The sequence below is a fragment of the Vombatus ursinus genome, unplaced genomic scaffold, assembly GCF_900497805.2.
Source record: "Vombatus ursinus unplaced genomic scaffold, bare-nosed wombat genome assembly UNPS02010284.1, whole genome shotgun sequence".
In the NCBI taxonomy this organism is placed as follows: Eukaryota; Metazoa; Chordata; class Mammalia; order Diprotodontia; family Vombatidae; genus Vombatus; species Vombatus ursinus.
Window position 1 is genome coordinate 6,452,877 of NW_020950062.1, and position 18,420 is coordinate 6,471,296.

Sequence of the window (18,420 nt, forward strand, 5' to 3'; positions counted from 1 at the left end):
TTAACCTTTAATTTACTAATTAAGAGCTGTGTGGTCCTTCCAGAGAGGGCTAAAAATTGTTCAGAACCACATTTTCAGTCCATTGGAAAGGCACTATAATATGATTTCTTTCTGAATTTATATTTCTTATGGGAATTTACATTACTACTGTTTCCTCCTATTAACATCATCAGCTCCTGAATTTTTTCAGCCAATAATCTAAACTTATCTAACAGGTTTTTCCCCAAGACTGGTAAAGAATCAATGCATGTATTCCTATCAAGGCAATAAATAACTGACTGCAACCACAGGATAGTTTACATTAACCCCTTTTTTCTCTACGCTGAAAAAAGTGTTCCAGTGAAAGGATAATCATTTCTAATTGGGATCAAGTGAGTACCCAAGTGTTGGCTCCATTGAAATGCTGGCAGGTGAGAGAAAATAGAGATGTATTCATTTTGGAAGGTTCCTCGGGCATCCTTGCCAGGAACTGCAGTGATGACTGGCTGACCTTGAGGTCCTTTCTAGGTCTGGTGTTTGACGATTGGCTGGTATCTTTAGACTTCCAGACTTCATGCTAGCGGTTCCTAAACAAGATGAATCTTTAGCTGTGTCGCGGAATATAATTAACAGGTGGGCGGGAGGGAATAATTTCCTCCTTCTAAAATTCTCTGATTTATCTTACTTTTATTCAATTCATTTCAACAAAGCTATATGAAGTACCTACTATTTACAAGATACTATGCTAGAATCAGCAACAAATTGACTATGTCCTCAAGGAGCTGACAATCTAGCAGAGGGCAATTACGAAGTGAAATTTACCTGATTACCAGCCTCCCAGATTCCATGTTTCCCTTGTCTCTATTCCACTGGAAGGGATGGTAGAGATAAGTAAATATAAGGTAATTTAATGAGGGTGTGAGCACAGACAACTAGAGGAATGGTGACATGAGGCATGGCTTTATGAAAGATGGCACCTCAGCAGAGCTGAGGAGGAAGAGAACAAGTCTGAGAGGCTGGAGATGAGGGAGGGATGGATACATTCTCAACATGGGAATTCAGTGCAAAGAAGTGGGAGATCCCATGACAGATTTGGGGAAAGAGCTAGAATGAAGTGGAATAAGGGTGAAATAATACTGGAAAGGTAGGTGGAAGCCAGACTGTGGAGGGCCTTAAGCTCCAGGCTGAGGTGCTTTTATTTTGTCCTAGAGGCAAAGGCAGTAAAAGAAGGTTTCCAAGCTCGGGAGAAAGAAATGGTCAGTCAAACCCTTCCTGCACTTATGGATATTATTTTTGACAGCTGTGTCTAAAAGATGGATTGGAGAAAGGAGAGACTGGGGAAAGCGATTAAGAGACTATTAAATTTTTAAAAAATATGTTAGACTTAGCATACCCCTGAAAAAGCGTTCTGAAAATGCAACTCTATCCTTTCCTCCTCTGCAGGTGAGGAGACTATGGTTACAGAACCTTACCTTGAGGCAGGTAGGTGGACCTGAAGTCAGGAACCCTGAATTCAAATTCAGCCTCAGATATTAGTTGTGTGACCCTGAGCAAGTTACTTAACCTCTGCCTGCCTCGGTTTCCTCATCTGCTGATAATAACAGCACCTACCTCACGATGAGAAAATATTTGTAAAGCCTTTGAAAATTTTCATGTACTGTGTAAGTGCTAGCTATTATTGTTGGGATGATGTCAGATTACTTTTCTTTTTTCTCTCTTTTATTCTTTGTTAATGATAAATATACATAGCATTTACACAGTGGTTTAAGGCTTGCAAAATGCTTTATAAATATTATCTCATTTTTATCTTCACAAAAACTTTGAGAGGTAGGTAGTATTATCTGCATTTTACAGATGATGAAAATGAAGCAGACAAATTAATTGAAATACCCAGTACCATAGCTAATTAGTGACTGGGGACAGATCTGAACTGAGGTCTTCCTGACCTCAGGTCCAGTGCTCTATTCACTGCACTATCTAGTTGTCTCACCTTACACCCAACCCCTGTTCTTGGAGGATGGCTTTCTGGGATAGTAAAGGAGGGGAGAGTTATGTTTGGAAAGGAAGGTGTTGTAAGAAGAAAACATGTCAGTATTTTTTAAGAAACTGAAATAAAATTGCAAAGCCCTGTTGCCTATCTCTGATAGACTTTTCCTGGCATTAGTGTTTCTTTTCTTCTTACTTATCAGGAAATGGGGATAGGTAAGGATGAATGTAGTAGAAGGCTGAGGAGATACAATGAAATTACTGGAGTGAGTGGAAAAGATCTCTACTGCAGGACAGTTTCCAAAGAGGAAGGAAGGGTTACAGCTTTAGCTCCCATGGCCTCTGCCACATTGGACTGAATGAGAAACTAGATGCTTGTCCCTTTATATCCCGATTATGGTCATAGAAGCTGAGGGTTGGAAGAGACCTCAAACGCTGTCTCCTTCAACTAGGCCTAAGTAGTTCTTTCTACAGCATCTGTGCCAAGTGGTCAATTAGCCTCTAGTGAGAGAGAAGCCCCTGCCTCCCAAGGCAACCAATTCCATATTTAGATACATCTGCATAGTAGGACTTTTCCCCCCTTATATCAATCTTAAATCTGTGTTTCTGGGCCTTCCAAATGTTGCTTCTTGTTCCATTCTCTAGGACCAATCTAGGACCATATCCCAACAAGTCCAATCCCTCTTCTATGTGACATTCCTTCTAATACCTGAAGAGAGCTGTGGTATTTCCCCAAAGTATTCTTTTCCCTAAACTTCTCAAGTAAATCTCTCTCTCTCTCTCTCTCTCTCTGCCTTCTTCCTTCTCTCTCTCCTCCTTCCCTATCCCTTCCGCCCTCTCTCCTTTCCTCCCTCTCTCTATCTCTGTCTCTCCCTATGTGTCTCTGTTTCTGAATCCTTCCCTCTTTCCCTCCCCACCCCCTCACCTTGGCAGTACTGTGTATATCTGTGTGGTCCCCACCAGAGAAATACAGAGTCTTGCCAGATTCAATTTCCCAACTCTTGCCACCATGCTTCTCTGGTAGTTTCCAACCAAAGGCAGAGACAATAGTGTAATAATATTTAAGTTCTGCGTCCACATATAAGATAAGGTTGTTTTTTATTGTATTAGCCAATGAGAACACTCCCTAAATCTGCTTTAATGCTCGAGCTTAGAATCACAGCCAAGCCCTGGTCTCCTGGAATTATTTCCAAAGCAACAAATTTGTCCTGCCACTGAGCAGATTCCTGTCCGTCTTTATCTTTCTTGAGCTGACCTCATGTTCTCCACCTTTTTTTTAGCCATCCAGATCAGCAACTACTTTAGCCCTGAATGTGTCACTACTGGGGCTAAACAAGTAGGGTACCTGGCCACAACTAGAGGAAAAAATGGAGATGCCATTCAATAGCCAGTGTTTAACCATTAGATAGGCTGTGTAATGTACAGGAGTGTTGTCAAACCAAATAGAAATGGGGTTCCCTGTGAGCCATATACTCAGAAAACCACATATCAATACTATCTATATTCTCTTGTATTTTTATTTATCTTGTTATGTATTTTACCAAATATATTTTAATCTGGTTTGGGTTACAACCGGGGTATTGTGGGGTGCATGAGGCTGAGTATTTGATGCTTGGTGTAGTGGATTTGACTTGAAATCAGGCAGCCTGGAGCGTGCATGCGCAATGAGGCCGCAGCTGCAGGGCTGGTGGCCGAGGGCGTTCGGGAACCATGATGGAGGTTGTGTGCGACGACAGGCCGGGCAAGAAGGTCCGTGTGAAGTGCAACCCCGAAGACTCCATAGGGAACCTGAAGAAGCTGATTGCGGCTCAGACGGGCACCCGATGGAATTAGATCGTCCTGAAGAAGTGGTACATGGTGTTGAAGGACTGTGTGAGCTTGGGGAACTCTGAAATCCACCTCAGAATGAACCTGGAGCTCCATTTCCAATGGGGGATGACCAGCGCCCCGGTCTGCACCTCTTCCCTCCTTTTTTTTTCTTTTTGAGATTAAAGGCTAATTAAGTAACTTTTAAAAAAGAAGAAAGTTAATAGAGCTGCTTCCATCGAGTTTCCAGCGGCTCTAAACTACAGCCAGACAGTGCAAGTGCTTTAGAAATCAACCAATGATGGATGCAGAGAAACTGGGCATGACTTGTATGAACTGCTGCAAGGTGAAATGAGCAGCACCAGAAGAACAATTTATACAGTAACAAACAGTATCATCAAGACAAGCGACTCTGCAAGACTTAGAAACTTTGATCAATACCATAACAGACCACAATGCCAGAGTACGCAGGATAAAACAATGCTATTCACCTGCAAAAAGGGAGGTGATGGACTCAGTGGGAAGATAGAGGCATGGTTCTTTTTTTTCTTTTTAATGTGACCAATGCAGTAATTTGTTTTGCTTGACTCTACATGTTTGTAATATGTTTTTGTTTTCCTTGGTTTCTCAGAGGAAGGAAGTGGAGATGAGAAAGAATTCATAACTGAAAATAAAATGTAATTTTAAAAAAAAGGAAAAAGAAATCAGGAAGCCTTGGGTTCAGATCCCATCTTCGAAACTTGTTAGCTGTGCAGCCACAAGCAATCGCTTTAACTCTCCCCAGTCAGTTTCTTCATCTATAAAAAGGCTATTTAGGGGCAGCTAGGTGGGGCAGTGGATAGAGCTCCAGCCCTGGAGTCAGGAGGAGCTGAGTTCAAATCCAGCCTCAGACCCATAACACTCACTAGCTGTGTGACTGGGCAAGTCACTTAACCCCAATTGCCTCACCAAAAAATAATAAAAAAAAAATTTTTAAAAGCTATGTAACCCAAGTCCCAAAGCTGATTGGTACGGGACTGTCTTCTCATTGGTAGATATCAGTGCCCTGTGCCTGCATGAGGTGCTGGGCAGAGTTGGTGAGATGGGTAGAGAAAAGAGATCAGTCTCTTCAGTCTCTTTCACTATTTGGCTTTTCTAGCTTCTGGCTAGAAAGAGAAGGTGGATGATGCCAAGCCCACTTAAGGTTGCTGAAGGGAGAAAAAGACTGGACAGAAGCCAATATGAGAGGAGCTGGCAGTCTCCATCATGTCCCTGTCCTCAGTTTGCTACACTAGATTCTTTGAAGAATTTCCACTTTGGCTAAGATCTGAGGCTTTCTGTCTCAATTGAGCTGAGTTTTCCCACTCCCAATGGGAGAGCTCCTTCAGTCTGTATTGTCTGGCATGTATGCTCCTATGTATATTTTCTTGGATTTCTGTTTTGCTATTGTCATGGATAAATGGGATTCTTTACCACTTGCTATGTGTGTTCATTGTAGAACTATCATTTAGTGGGAAGGAAGTCAAGATATAAAACGACATCCTCCTTTCAAATATGACAATGCTAGATAGAAGGGATGTGGAAAAATGGGTACATTAATGTACTCTTGGTGGAGTTGTGATCTGTTCTGACCATTCTGGAGAACAATTTGGAACTATACCCAGAGGACCATTAAATAGGTGTGTATCCCAAAGAGATTTTTAAAAAGGATTTGTGTATACAAAAATATTTATAGCGGCTCTTTTTGTAGTGATAAAGAATTAGAAATTGAAGGTATGCCCATCAACTGAGGAATGATAGAACAAGTTTTGGTATGTGGTTGTAATGGAATACTATTGTGCTATAAGAAATGATGAACAGGATGGTTTCAGAAAAACCTGAGAAGACTTATATGAACTAATAGAAAGACCTGTTGCTAGAGGTATCAGTTCTGCCTTCCTTCAAGCCACACATCAGGACAGCACCACATCCCATGCTACATGTGGAGGACAGCCTCACCACATCTATGATCATTTTTAGTGCCCTCTGCACAGGGTTGTTGTGATATACAAACAAGATAATGTTTGTAAAGTCTTTTACAAACTTTTAAGTGCTATATAAATGTCAGTTGCTGTAATTATTATTTATTGGGATAGGGAATTAAAAATTCTCAATTACATTGCACTTCAGTTTTTCCAACTATAATAATGGGAAGAAAAAAGATTTCTACATTCATGAAACCTGAACAAAGAATTTTGAACAGTGCTGTATGACATATGTGGCATATACGTTGATGCCAGAAATAGTTCCATGTGAATCTGTTATATGTACACAAATATATAGGTGCATTTGTTGGTCAATCATTTTTCAGTCATGTCTGACTCTTCATGACCCCATTTGGGGTTTTCTTGGCAAAGATTCTGGAGTGGTTTCCTTCTCCAGCTCATTTTACAGATGAGAAAACTAAGGCAAATAGGGTTAAGTGACTTGCCCAGGGTAGCATAGCTAGTAAGTGTCTGAGGCTGGATTTGAATTCATGATGATGAGACTTCCCTTATATAAGGATATTCCTAGTCTGCTCTGCTTATTGACGTGTTTCCCGACACTGCTGATAAGCCTGTGCTGATATCGCCACAGTAATCAGTCACTTGATCACACGTATGAAGGAAATGTGTTTGTGAGATGACTGAATTTGGGGTACTGTTTAGGGCCCTGGATGTAGTAAAGTTAATTGGCCTCTACCGGGATCAAACGTATGACCTTGATCTCATCAGCACCATGTTCTAGCCCAGTGAACTAACCAGCCTCTCTCTATAATAGAGGTCATCGGTCTAACCTGAATCACAGTAGCCACCTCTGGGAGTGGATTGTCCAAGCTATGAAACAATGCATGCTAACAGCTCACAAAATAAAGGGGAAGGAATGCTCTGTAAATTTAAAATGGCCAAGGGAGTTGGGATCATGCCGAGGTGGGAATGGTGTTTCAAACAGCGTTGGGAAATTTAGGATGCATTTTTTTTAATAAAAATAAAATACATCCATTTCTTATTTATTCAGACCCCAATCCTCTCCCTTGAGGAGTACACAGATCCTGATTATTATTGTCAGCAGCCGTAGTCATAGTGGTAGTCATAGTAGTAGTAGTATAAAATATAATACTGATAACTAGCATTTCTATAGCACTTTAAAGTTTACAAAACATTTTACATGTATTATCTCATTTGATCTTCACAGTAAGGTAAGTAAGGTAGATGCTGTTTTGCATACAAGAAAACTGAAATTTAGCTAGGTCAAATGACTTGCCTGTTGTTGTTCAATTGTGTCATACTCTTCATGACCTTGGGGATTTTCTTGGCAAAGATACTGGAATGGTTTGCCATTTCCTTCTCCAGCACATTTTATAGATGAGGCAACTGAGGCAAACGGAGTTAAGTGACTTGCCCAGGGTCACACTGCTAGTATGTATCTGAGGCCAGATTTGAACTCAGGCAGATAAGTCTTCCTGTCTCCAGGCCTGGCACTCTATCCTCTGTGCCACCTAGCTACCCTTAATTACTTGCCCAGGGACCCACAATCGTTAAATGTCTGAGTTAGTATTCAAACTTAGGTGTCCTAGTGCTAAATAAGGCCAGCACTATCCACAGCACCACTTGATCTCTTCTGTCCCCTGCTCTTTGACCAGTTCTTTGTTCCATACTATATCTACTGGAGCCTAAGGAAGGATATGGAGTTCACATGAGTGATCTTACAAAAAATGTTATTATCAAAGATTCAATTGAAGGAGGATTATAATATTGGCTAAATTAATATTGTCTTTAAAATCCATGGCTTCCATAGGCATGTTGATATACTGTTGGTGGAGCCATGAGACCACTCCAGATATCAATTTGGAATTATGCAAGAAAAATAACTGTCTGTACCCTTTGACATAGCATACACCCCAAAGAAGTAAAAGACAAACAGAATCACAGGGCCAAATATTTGTAGCAGCATTTTAAAATATAAATTTTCATTGTTATTTTCTGTTTCTTACATTGCTGGAGCATCCCTTTCCCTCTCCCAGAGAGCCATTCTGTATGACAAATAATATTTTTGGAGAGGAAAAAGAGGGGGTGAGGGGGCAGTCAGCACAGCTAATTGATAAATTGAAAAAGTCTAAAAATGTGTAATGTATAACACCTGTAGACCTCCAACCTCCATGAAGGGGTCGATTGGGGTTGTCTTCTCATATCTCATCATTTGAGCCCTACTTGATCTTTATAATTTTGTAACATTTGCTTTTTATTTTTTGATGCATCATTTTTTTTAATTATTGTAGTTACTATATATATATATAGTTTTCTTGGCTTTGCTTACTTCACTCTGCATTAGTTCATGTAGATTTTTCCATGCTTCTCGATATTCATTACACACATCATTTACACTTATTATCTCATTTGAGCCTTGCAACAGCTCTGGAAGGTAAATGCTATTTTTATCCCCAATTTACAGGTAAGGAAACTAAGGTAAACAGAGATTAAGTGGCTTGCCCAGGGTCATACAACTAGCGTCTGAAGCAAGATTTGAACTTGTTTCATCTTGACTCCAGGCCAAGTACTCCGTCTATTGAGCCAATTAGAACTTCCCCATGGTAAGGCCCTTGCCCACCATATCTCTAATTATTCAGCCCACCACATCCCTGTTTATGCAGCCCACCACTGATTGATACCCTCTCTTGTTGACCTTTTTTTCTACATTTGCCTGGAAATCTCCTCCCTGTGTTAATGCCCTCTCATTCCTCCAGGTGCCGGTTATCCCCAGAGATTCCAACTCCCTCATCTCAGGACAAGTATATTTTTCAAGTACTAAATCCTCTGCTTAATCCAGTGTATGGTCTCATTTTTCTCACCCATCTCTCTTTACTCATAAGAACATTCATGAGTGGTACTCCCTCCCACCTCCAAAGTAAGGCCTCCTTCCTTTCCCTCTCCTTTTCACACTTTTCCCTTTCTTTCTCACCCTCTCCCCTGTATGGCCTTCTCTTTCTAAGACTGAAGAGGTCACTTTCCGCTCATCGCTAGCGCTTGATTTGACCTTAGTATATCACTCACTCCTCTCTATTCCCTTCCTCCCCTTTTTTGTACTTGCTGATGTTCTAAAGAAGTCCCACAAAAGACTCATTTGTCTGTAAGGCAGGGTGCCGCCAAGTTCTGTCCATAGTACCCTTAGTGCTGTCCCATAGCACTGTTTGCCTCTTCACCATTACCTCCCCCAGATTTCCATCTTCACTCCAGGATCCTTGTGTACACTTAGAAAGAAGTCTCTTACTGGTCTTTCTGTTGTCACTCTATTGCTGTCTGCGTTTATTCATTCTGTATTTCTGTTGTTTGGGGTATTTGAGAGGCAAATAATCTCACCATTCCAGCTTTCTTTCTAAAAAATGTTTCAAAAGCTTCACTATTATTGAATGTCCATCTTTTGTCCTATGTGGTTAAGCTCAGATTTGCAGGATAGATCACCCTGCGTACCATTGGTCTTCAGAACAATTTCATCCCCTCTTTCTTTTCTTTGGTGGGTATGGAATAGTCTCACATTACTAAAATGTCCTTTCCTTTGTATTTGGAGGTCTACTTCCTGATGACTTTCAGAACTTATTGTTTCTGAATTGAATTGTTAAATTTAACCACTGTGTGACTTGGAGTTTGTAACCTTGGGTTTTATTCTGGAGATGATCTATAAATTCTTTCAACTGGAATGTCATTTTTCATGTTTAGCAATTTGGACAGTTTTTTTTCCTATTATTTCCTACATTATGGTGTTTTTGCCTGTCATATTTTTCTGGGAGACCGATGATCCTTCCTGTCTGCACATCTTGTCTTCAAGTTCGGTATATTTTGCTTGCATAGTGAGGATATTTTCTTTTAATGTTATTGTTTTTTGCTTCTCTTATTCTAGGTTGTCCTTTAGTTCTGTATATTTACATTCCCAATCTATTGTTCTCTCTTCTGTTTCCTTAGTGACGCTTGCTGTTGCAGTTTTTCTATCTGCTCATTAATTTTGTTGTGCAGGACATAAATTCTGCACTCAAAATTCTTGTTCTTTTTTAAACCACTCAGGAACAGTGTGTTGTGGTTGCAGGTTCTCCTTAAATTCCACAGGATTCTCTGTCTCATGTTAGATCATTCCCTCCTCTCCTTTTTTTGCAGTTTTTTCATAGATGCCTGAACTCAGTTGCTAGATCTGAAGTCTGTGTTTTCTTCTGTTGTTACTGTTTTTCCTATTGATTGATCTGTTTATGTTTAGGATTTTTTAGTTTTCTTCTTTCTGAAATTTTTTATATTTTCAGTTTCCCCCCCTCTCCCTTTTATCACTCCCTTCCTGACTCCCTCTCTTCTGATTATGGTTTTCTGGGTAAATCTCACAGCCTCCTCCCATAATGAAATTTCTGATTCACCAGCATACATCTCTGTCCCAAGTGATTTGTGGGTTGTCAGAACTGGCCCCCTCTGGATGCTGTTCTTTTTCCCTCAGGCATGGTAGAGTGCTATGTAGCTCAGCATCCTGTGCTGGTGACCTTTTCCACTTCCTTTTTTCCTCAGTTCTCTGGCCCACCACTAACAGAGTCTGCCTTTCCCTGGGATAGAGCTTTTGGCCCTGAAGTACTTTGGCCAACCTGGCTGTAGAGGCCTGAGCAAACTTCGGCAGGGTCTCTCTGGCACTGGAAAGAGGGAGGGGGGAACAGGGTGCAGAAGTGAGTCTTAATGTAGATCTGTGTCATGTCCTTGGGTCTGCTAGTGTAGTCTTGCGGCTGATAGTGTGGGGGAGGGGTTCTGAATGAGCTTAGGGTTAATTAGGTTTGAAGGAATTTTTTTTAACCTTCTTTTGGATTTGGGGGGTCCCAGGCCATTGAAACAGATGAAGTTGTTTTACCTTTGGTGCATAATTTCTATTTTGGAGAAATCTGAGATTGTGGAGATCAGAGAAAATGTTTAATTTACCATTTTGTTGCTCATGTAACCAGGAGGTCAGCAGCATTGTTTTTGGTTTTGAAAAACTGGAAACAAAGTAGGTGCCCATCAATTGGGGAATGGCTAAACAAACTATAGTATATGAATGTGATGAAATATAAGAGTATGATAAAAAAAAATAAGCAACCTGGGAAGATTAATTGGTAAAGAATCACATAAGCAGAACCAGAAGAACAATATATAAAATGACTTTTGCAACATAAATGAAAAGATTAAAAAGAAGTCGTACTCTGACTAAATAATAAAATATATCTCTTCCTTCAAAACAGAGGAATAGGGGGCTAGTAGGATAGGATATTATACAAACTATTGTATCTTATTTTTGGTTTAATTCTTTCTCTTTGTCATAAGTTTGAATTTGACTGACAGAAGATAGCGATATTTTGTTTTGTTACTTTTCTGTAGTTTTACAGTAGGTATAGCAAGAGTTGGAGGAGTTATAGGAAGATAGGCATCCTAGTATATATTTGGTGATGCTGTGAATTAGTATGACCATTTTGGAAAGCAATTTGAAATTATGTAAATAAAGTAACTAAAATGCCCGTGCCCATTAATCCAGAAATTCTGTTACTAAGCTTATACTCAAAAGAGGTTATTGATTAGAGTGTAGTCTACATATACACCAAAATATTTATAGCAGCGTATTTTGTGATGGCAAAGAAGATACCCATAGATTGAAGAACAGCTAAACAAAATGTGGTACATGCATGTAATGGAATATCACTGTGGTATAAAAAATAGAAAATATGACAGACAGAAAAGCATGGAAAGACTTACATGAACTGATGCAGAGTGTAGTAAACAGAGTCAAGAAAACAATATGCCCAATAAATACAACAATGTAAATGGAAAGAACCAACCACTATCAAAAATTAATATTGCAAAATTACAAATAATAACATGTCACCAAAGAATAGATATGAAAAGACTGTAGCAACGCACTCCTTTGCCAAGGTGGGAGGCCCATGAGTGTGGAATATTGCACATATTTTCATGCTTTTACATATATTTATTGATTTTGCTTATTTATTTCTCTCTTTTCTTTGTTGGATGGGATAGCTGTCTGGGAAGGAAGAACGGAAGGAATGCTTAGAAAAATTTTGGTGATGAATAAGCAAAAAGAGCTATCTATAAAAATCATTTAAAAAAACGTAGCTTTCCATCATCCAGGCTTCCTATTCCTCTCTTTCCATGAGTAACAGAGATAGCTTTATTTTATATTTCCTTTATGACATAAGGATTTCTTTTCTAGCAAGACGCAAAACTTAGGTCCCCAGGCACTAACTTGGTAACCAAAAGTAATAAATAGATGTTTGTGAAGATCTTCCAGTAACTATTGTTTATTTTCTTTTTCCCAACACTCCAGGACGGGCACTGCTGAGACTCACGGACAAAAAGCTGGAACGAATGGGGATCACCCAGGAGAACCTCCGACAGCACATCTTGCAGCAGGTGCTTCAGCTGAAGGTTCGAGAAGAAGTCAGGAACCTTCAGTTACTCACACAAGGTACCTCACTGTTTCCTACTGGGTGGATTGAAGAGAGAGGGAGGAGTAGTAAATAAAAGTGTACTTCCAAAGATCCAAACATGAAAGATTCTTTTGCTCCCTACCGAAAGATCCTTCACAAAGACCTTCATTATAATCTCAAAGAACTACTGAAAAGTCTTTTCTTTTTTTAAACTAGGTAAAAACCTCTCTATAGAAAGATAGGGAGGTGGAAGAATATGGTTGTAGAGTGTCTCATACAGATGTGGTTACTGTGTCTGTCATTCTCTTTAAGGATTTTTTTTTTTTGCTATGAGGAAATAAGTATTCTCTGTGGAGGGAGAGTATAAGGAGATTATTATTATGTTTTTGAATATCCATAAATAAAATTTAAAGAAAGCAGTCACTGATCACTAAACAGAAACTGAAATAAATAAATGGAGGTATCTTAGACTAACCAGATAATCTGAAAAGCTTCTTGGAGCCATGTCACTTTATCATTTATGTACTATTTTGGGTTTATTTCTTTCATGTGGGGAACTTTTATTGTGAGAGTTCTCATTGTCTTGGAGACTATGCCTGGGGCACAAAGACAGTAAGCGACTTTCCTATAGTCACACAGGTGGTATGGGTCAGAGGTGAAACTTGAACACATCTTTCTGACTCCAAGGCCAACCCTCTCTCTGCCATGGCAGACAAAGTGGACATGGAGTGTTTTACTTATTGTTGGAAAAGAAGACAAGTAGGAAGAAAACATTTTAGAAGTCTTTGTTGCTTTGAAAACAGTGAGAAAACCCTGTTAAGTCTCTGAAATGGAAAGTCTTTTAAAAAACAGATATCAAGAAAGACCTATATGTCAATTTCATGTCATACTCAAGAGGAATCCTTAATTGCTTCAATAGTACTAGTACATTTAAGGCCCTTGTAACTGTAGGGTCGGTTCAAACTAAAGCTGAAATGTAGACAATACCCTGTATTACATTTCAGCATTAAAAAAAGAAAGACATATTTCTCTCTATGCAGGATGCAGACTGGTAGCCTCACCCAAGTGCATCAACCACAGATTGCTTTGACTTTTTGTTTTATTTTAATGGCCATTTTGTGTCATTTCAAATGAAGAGATAATAATAAAATGTGTTTGGAGAGCACTGGATACGTTTTTCAATCTGCAAAATATTGTGACTGGCTAAGCTATGTGCGTAATGGTATTAGAGAAAACTAGGTCAGCCAAGTCTTGTGGTACACTGAGATTAACTCAATAATAATCCATCTCCCTAGAAAAAAGCCGGCTGCCTGGATGATGACTGTTCTATAGGGATATGTTTATACATCAGGTAATCTGAGAACTGTTTCACTCATTTGATCTGTACTGCGTAGGCATTTTGTTCCTAGTGACTTATTGCTGATGGAGTTATAGGTGGTGTTACATACACTGTGTGATTTACAAATAGCCCCTTGAAAGTTTGCCCAGGCCCTTCTTGGGTTTGCACATAATAGGCACTTTATAAAGTCTTGTTGTGCAATGTTGAATGAAGCATCCAAAGAATTTTTGTTTTCCTTCTATAAAAGAAAATCAGTTAAGTTCTATTCTGTTCAGTCCTATTTTATTAGGCCCCAGCTGTAGATGAGCCACTGTCTAAACAATGTTGAACATGCATGTTGGAGAAGAGAATGAGATTACAGTGTTCATCGAACCCCCTCAGGAACCTATTTCTGTCCAAAGATACTTTCCATATACCTGTGATGTTTCCTTTATAAAACTATTTATAGTATTGCCTACCATAGATACATTTCCCCCAAGCTACTGCAAGAACCTTTAAACCCCATAATTTTCATTCTGAAATGGTGATGCCAAAGTTCAGCCTCTTTATTTTGTTTGTGATTATCTTTGATTTGGAAAAGCTATATCCTTTTAATAATAACAGCAATAATAACAGTGACGATGACAATAGCAATACCTAGCACAGTGTAAGGTACATAGTAAGTGCTAAATAAATGCCTTGTCATTCATTGATATAGTAATAATAATAATAATTAATGACATTCATATCCTACAAACCATTTTTGTACATTTTCTCCCCCATTAAAATGCATGGACATGCTTTTAACTTTCTTTGTATTCCCAGCACTTAGCACTGTGCTGTGACAAATAGTAATAGCTTAATGAATATTTGGGGATGATTAAGTGATTGAGTGAATAATAGCTTACACTCACGTAGCCCTTCAAGGTTTGCAAAATGGTTACATACACTATTTCATTTAAACCTAACAACAAACCTATTATTTAAATACTCTTATTATTCCCATTTTACAGATGAGGAAACCAGGATTCAGAAGTGAACAGACTTGGCCAGGTTCATGCATTTATCTCCTTAGAATACATCAAGTTACCTTGAATTTAAGTATATTGTGTGAGTCATTATAAGCCTTGTCCTGTCTCCTTTTTAGTGAGGGAAAGGGGGACTGAGATTGATTTCATTAGTATAAGGAATTCCGCCTAAAGAAGCTCCTACCAGTGCATCATCAACTGTTGTGTAACCATCTTGAGAGTTACCTTGAGCACTGAGATGTTAAGTTATTTGCCCAGGGTCACACAGCCCATACGTGTCAGAGGCAGGCCTTGATTCTAGCTCTTACCTGATTTCAGGACCAGCCTTCTCCATCCACTGCCTCTCTCTCAACCTTTTACATATTGACATGTAAGCATATTTCATATCAAGGAGCTTTTAAAAAATTCTGAACCTTCTTTAAGTAAATTACTCTTTTTTTACAAACTTTAAATTGTGTCAGAATAATAGACAGACTCAAAGGCAACAAATAGCCTTAAAATATTTAGGGAGTTGATTTGAAGTTGAGCACCTTGGAGTTTAATTCCCCTGACTGAATTAATATTTACGTGATATGAAAATTAAAGGTGTTGAGATGTGCACATCTGTAATGAATATTTGATTTTTCATCCCCATGCACCCTAATCAGCAGAAATATTATGCTAAATAAGTAAAAAGATTTCTGAATGTCACTTAGCTGTCAAATAAAGTCTAAATTCCCTGGAAATTCCAAATTCTACTCTCTTGGAAAGCCTGAGTCACTCATTGTTAATGTGGAGTATCTTTCATCTTCCTCAGTCAGTTAGAATCCTGACATTCCCCTGTTCGAGGACCTTCAGTGGTGCCCTCATTGCTTATAGAATAAAGCAAACAGTTCTCCTTTTAGCGTTCTAGGGCCTCTGCTTTGCAGCCCTCCCTCATCTCTCAGGGATTATCTGTCCTTTCCTGATTATGCAAACTCATCTCCTCCACTTTTGCTACAGTTACAGAGGATGAGGTGATTTCCTCTTTCCCAAGTCTAGCCTTTCCACATGTCTCTGATCCCATTCCTTCCCATCACCTTCACAACTTTGCTCCATTAATGTCTCCCTGTCAGATGGAGCTTCTTTCTGCCCTGAAAAAGTGCTCTGGTTTCTCTGTCACTGAAACAACAGCAATAACCCTTCTGTTGACCCTGAATCATAGTTCCTCATTGACAGCTGCCTCCTGAACATCTCCACTTAAACGTACTCCTGGCATCTCAAACTCATTATGTCCCAAAATAAACTCATTATTTCCTTCCCCCCTCCCAAACGGGCCTCTCTGAATATAATTTTCTTATTCCTGTTGATAACACCAACCTTGGTCATGTTTCATTCTTCCTTCTATTTCACTCGTTAGTGTCGCTCTCCCTCCCCCAAAATTACTCTGAATTTACTCTGTATATATTTTGCGTAAACTTCTCTCTTCTGTATGTTACTTCTCCTAATATAATGTAAGCTCCCTGAGGTCAGGGATGATTTGAATTTTATCTTTCTATGCTCAGTGCCTGGCAGATGGACACTTAATAAATGTTGATTATTTGATGTTTAGTCGCTTGCCTCCACAGGTCTCTCCTCTTTACTTGCGCTGCCACTGCCATAGTTCAATGCCTCATCCCCTCTCACCTGGATTATCCACATGCCCTTCTAACTATTCTTTTTGCCTCTAGCTTCTTCCTTGTTACATTATTCCATCCTTCATACAACTGCCGAGCTAATCTTCCTAATTCACAGCTCTGGCCCTGTTACTCTCCTGCTCAGAAGTCCTCAGTGGTCCTCCATCCACTCTAGGATCAAATATAAACTGCTTAGCCTAGCCTAGCAAGCAGAAACCATAAACAATATGGATTCTATGTACCTTCCAGTCTTAAGAAAGAGACTAGAAACCAATAACAGTATTGATAGAGCACTTTCTTCACAACAACCCTGTGAAGCAGGCGGTATAATATTACTCCCATAGCTAATAAATGGTGGAATCAGGATTTGAATCTACGTTTTATGATTTTGCATCTAATGTCCTTTGTACTACATCACAGCTGCCTTCCAACTGTGCATAGCTAGCCACCTTAGTATTCCACAGCTTGAGCATCATATTTTATACTAGATATTTTTCTAACTGACTTTTAGCTGCTTCTAAAAATTGAATCCACTCTCAGAGGATAATAATTTTTATCTTATTGTTTCAATTCTGCTCTTCAACAGACTTTTAATTGTGTGCCTACTATGTCCAAGGCACTAGGGATATAAAGGCAAAAACAACAGCAACAAAAGTGTCCCTGACCCTCAGGAGCTCACATTTCTTGGGAATACAACATACAAACAGATAAGAAAATTCAATATGATTTGAGGAGGAAGAGAAAACTTATAATTCAGGGGAATCGGAAAAGGCTTAGCCATAGGAGGGAACACCTGAGCTGAGCCTTGAGGGAAGCTAAGGATTTTAGGAAGCAGAGGTGAAGAGAGATTCGATTCCAGACATGGAGGCAGATGTCAAAATGAGAACCAAGTTTAGGTTACAGCAAGAAGACCAGTGTGACTGGAACATGGAAGGCCTGAAGAAGAGTAATGTGAAGTTAAGTGTGGACACCAGATTGTGACAGGCTTCAAATACCAGACTAAGGAATTTGTTTTATTGTGTTTTCCTAGAAGTCATAGGGAACTATTGAAGTTTCTTAAGCAGGGGGATGATATGGTCAGACCTGTGCGTTAAAATGATACTAAGGATATTCAAAAGAACATGCTATATTCGTTAGAGTTAATCGTAAGTTCTGCAAATACCTTGAGCAGTGACAGAATCAATTAAATAATTGTATGGTTTTCTTAGGTGACTCCTTGGGGGAAGGGGAATAGTTCTTTTATGTATAAGTGTTGTTTGTAGAGGGCAGTTAGGTGGCACAGTGGATAGAGCATTATGCTTGGAGTCAAGAAAATTCATTTCCATGAGTTCAAATCTGGCCTCAGACACTAGCTGTAACCCTGGTCAAGTCACATAACCCTGATTACCTCAATTTCCTCATCTGTAAAATGCCCTGAAGAAGGAAATTGCAAACCACTCCAGTATCTTTTCCAAGAAAAGCCTAAATGGGGTCACAAAGAGTCAGATACCACTGAAACAACACAGCAACAATAACATTTCGAAATCAGTTATGTTGCTTTAAAGAGATATAACACATGAACAATCAAAGTCATCTAGAGGTACAGTACTGGTGGGAGGCTACATGGTATATCTAATTAAACCTGCTTCCCTGTATTGTCTTTCTGGTACAGTCCTTTTTTTATTAATTTATTTCGATTTATTAATAATCACTTCCATATGCTTTTGTGTTTAAAATTTTTCTCCTCTTTCCTCCCCACCACCCTCCCCAAGACGGCACACAATCTGATATAGGCTATACATTTACATTCATATTAAACGTTTTCACATTAGTGATGTTGTAAGTAGAAATTAAAACCAATAGGAGGAACCATCAGAAAGAGGAAACAAAACTCAACAGAAGAGAAAAAAAATAACAATTTGGCTTCCATAGTTCTTTCTTTGGGTGTGGATAGCATTTTCCATCACAAGGCCTCTGGAGACGTCTTAGATCCTTGCATTGCCAGGAAGGGTTAAGTTTATCAATATTAGTCATCGCACAATGTGGCTGTTATTGTGTACAACGTTCTCTTGGTTCTGCCCACTTCACTCAGCATCAGACCATACAAGTCCTTCCAGGTTTTTCTGAAGGCAGCCTGTTCATCATTTCTTATAGCACAATAGTATTCCATCACATTCATATACCACAACTTGCTCAGCCATTCCCCAATTGATGAGCATGCTCTCAATTTCCAATTCTTTGCCACCACAAAAAGAG

At 39.3% G+C, this 18,420-nt stretch overlaps 1 protein-coding gene and 1 pseudogene across 3 annotated transcripts in view; both read left to right on the plus strand.

The window, feature by feature from the left end:
- Positions 1-18,420, plus strand: part of SAMD12 (sterile alpha motif domain containing 12) — a 509,235-nt gene that overhangs the window by 305,873 nt on the left and 184,942 nt on the right. For all 3 annotated transcript variants that reach the window (XM_027854048.1, XM_027854047.1, XM_027854049.1), the window contains exon 4: positions 12,103-12,243. In XM_027854048.1, coding sequence (XP_027709849.1) covers positions 12,103-12,243 — 141 coding nt within the window. The remainder of the gene's footprint in view (positions 1-12,102; positions 12,244-18,420) is intronic.
- On the plus strand, positions 3,676-3,951 carry LOC114037182 (annotated as a pseudogene).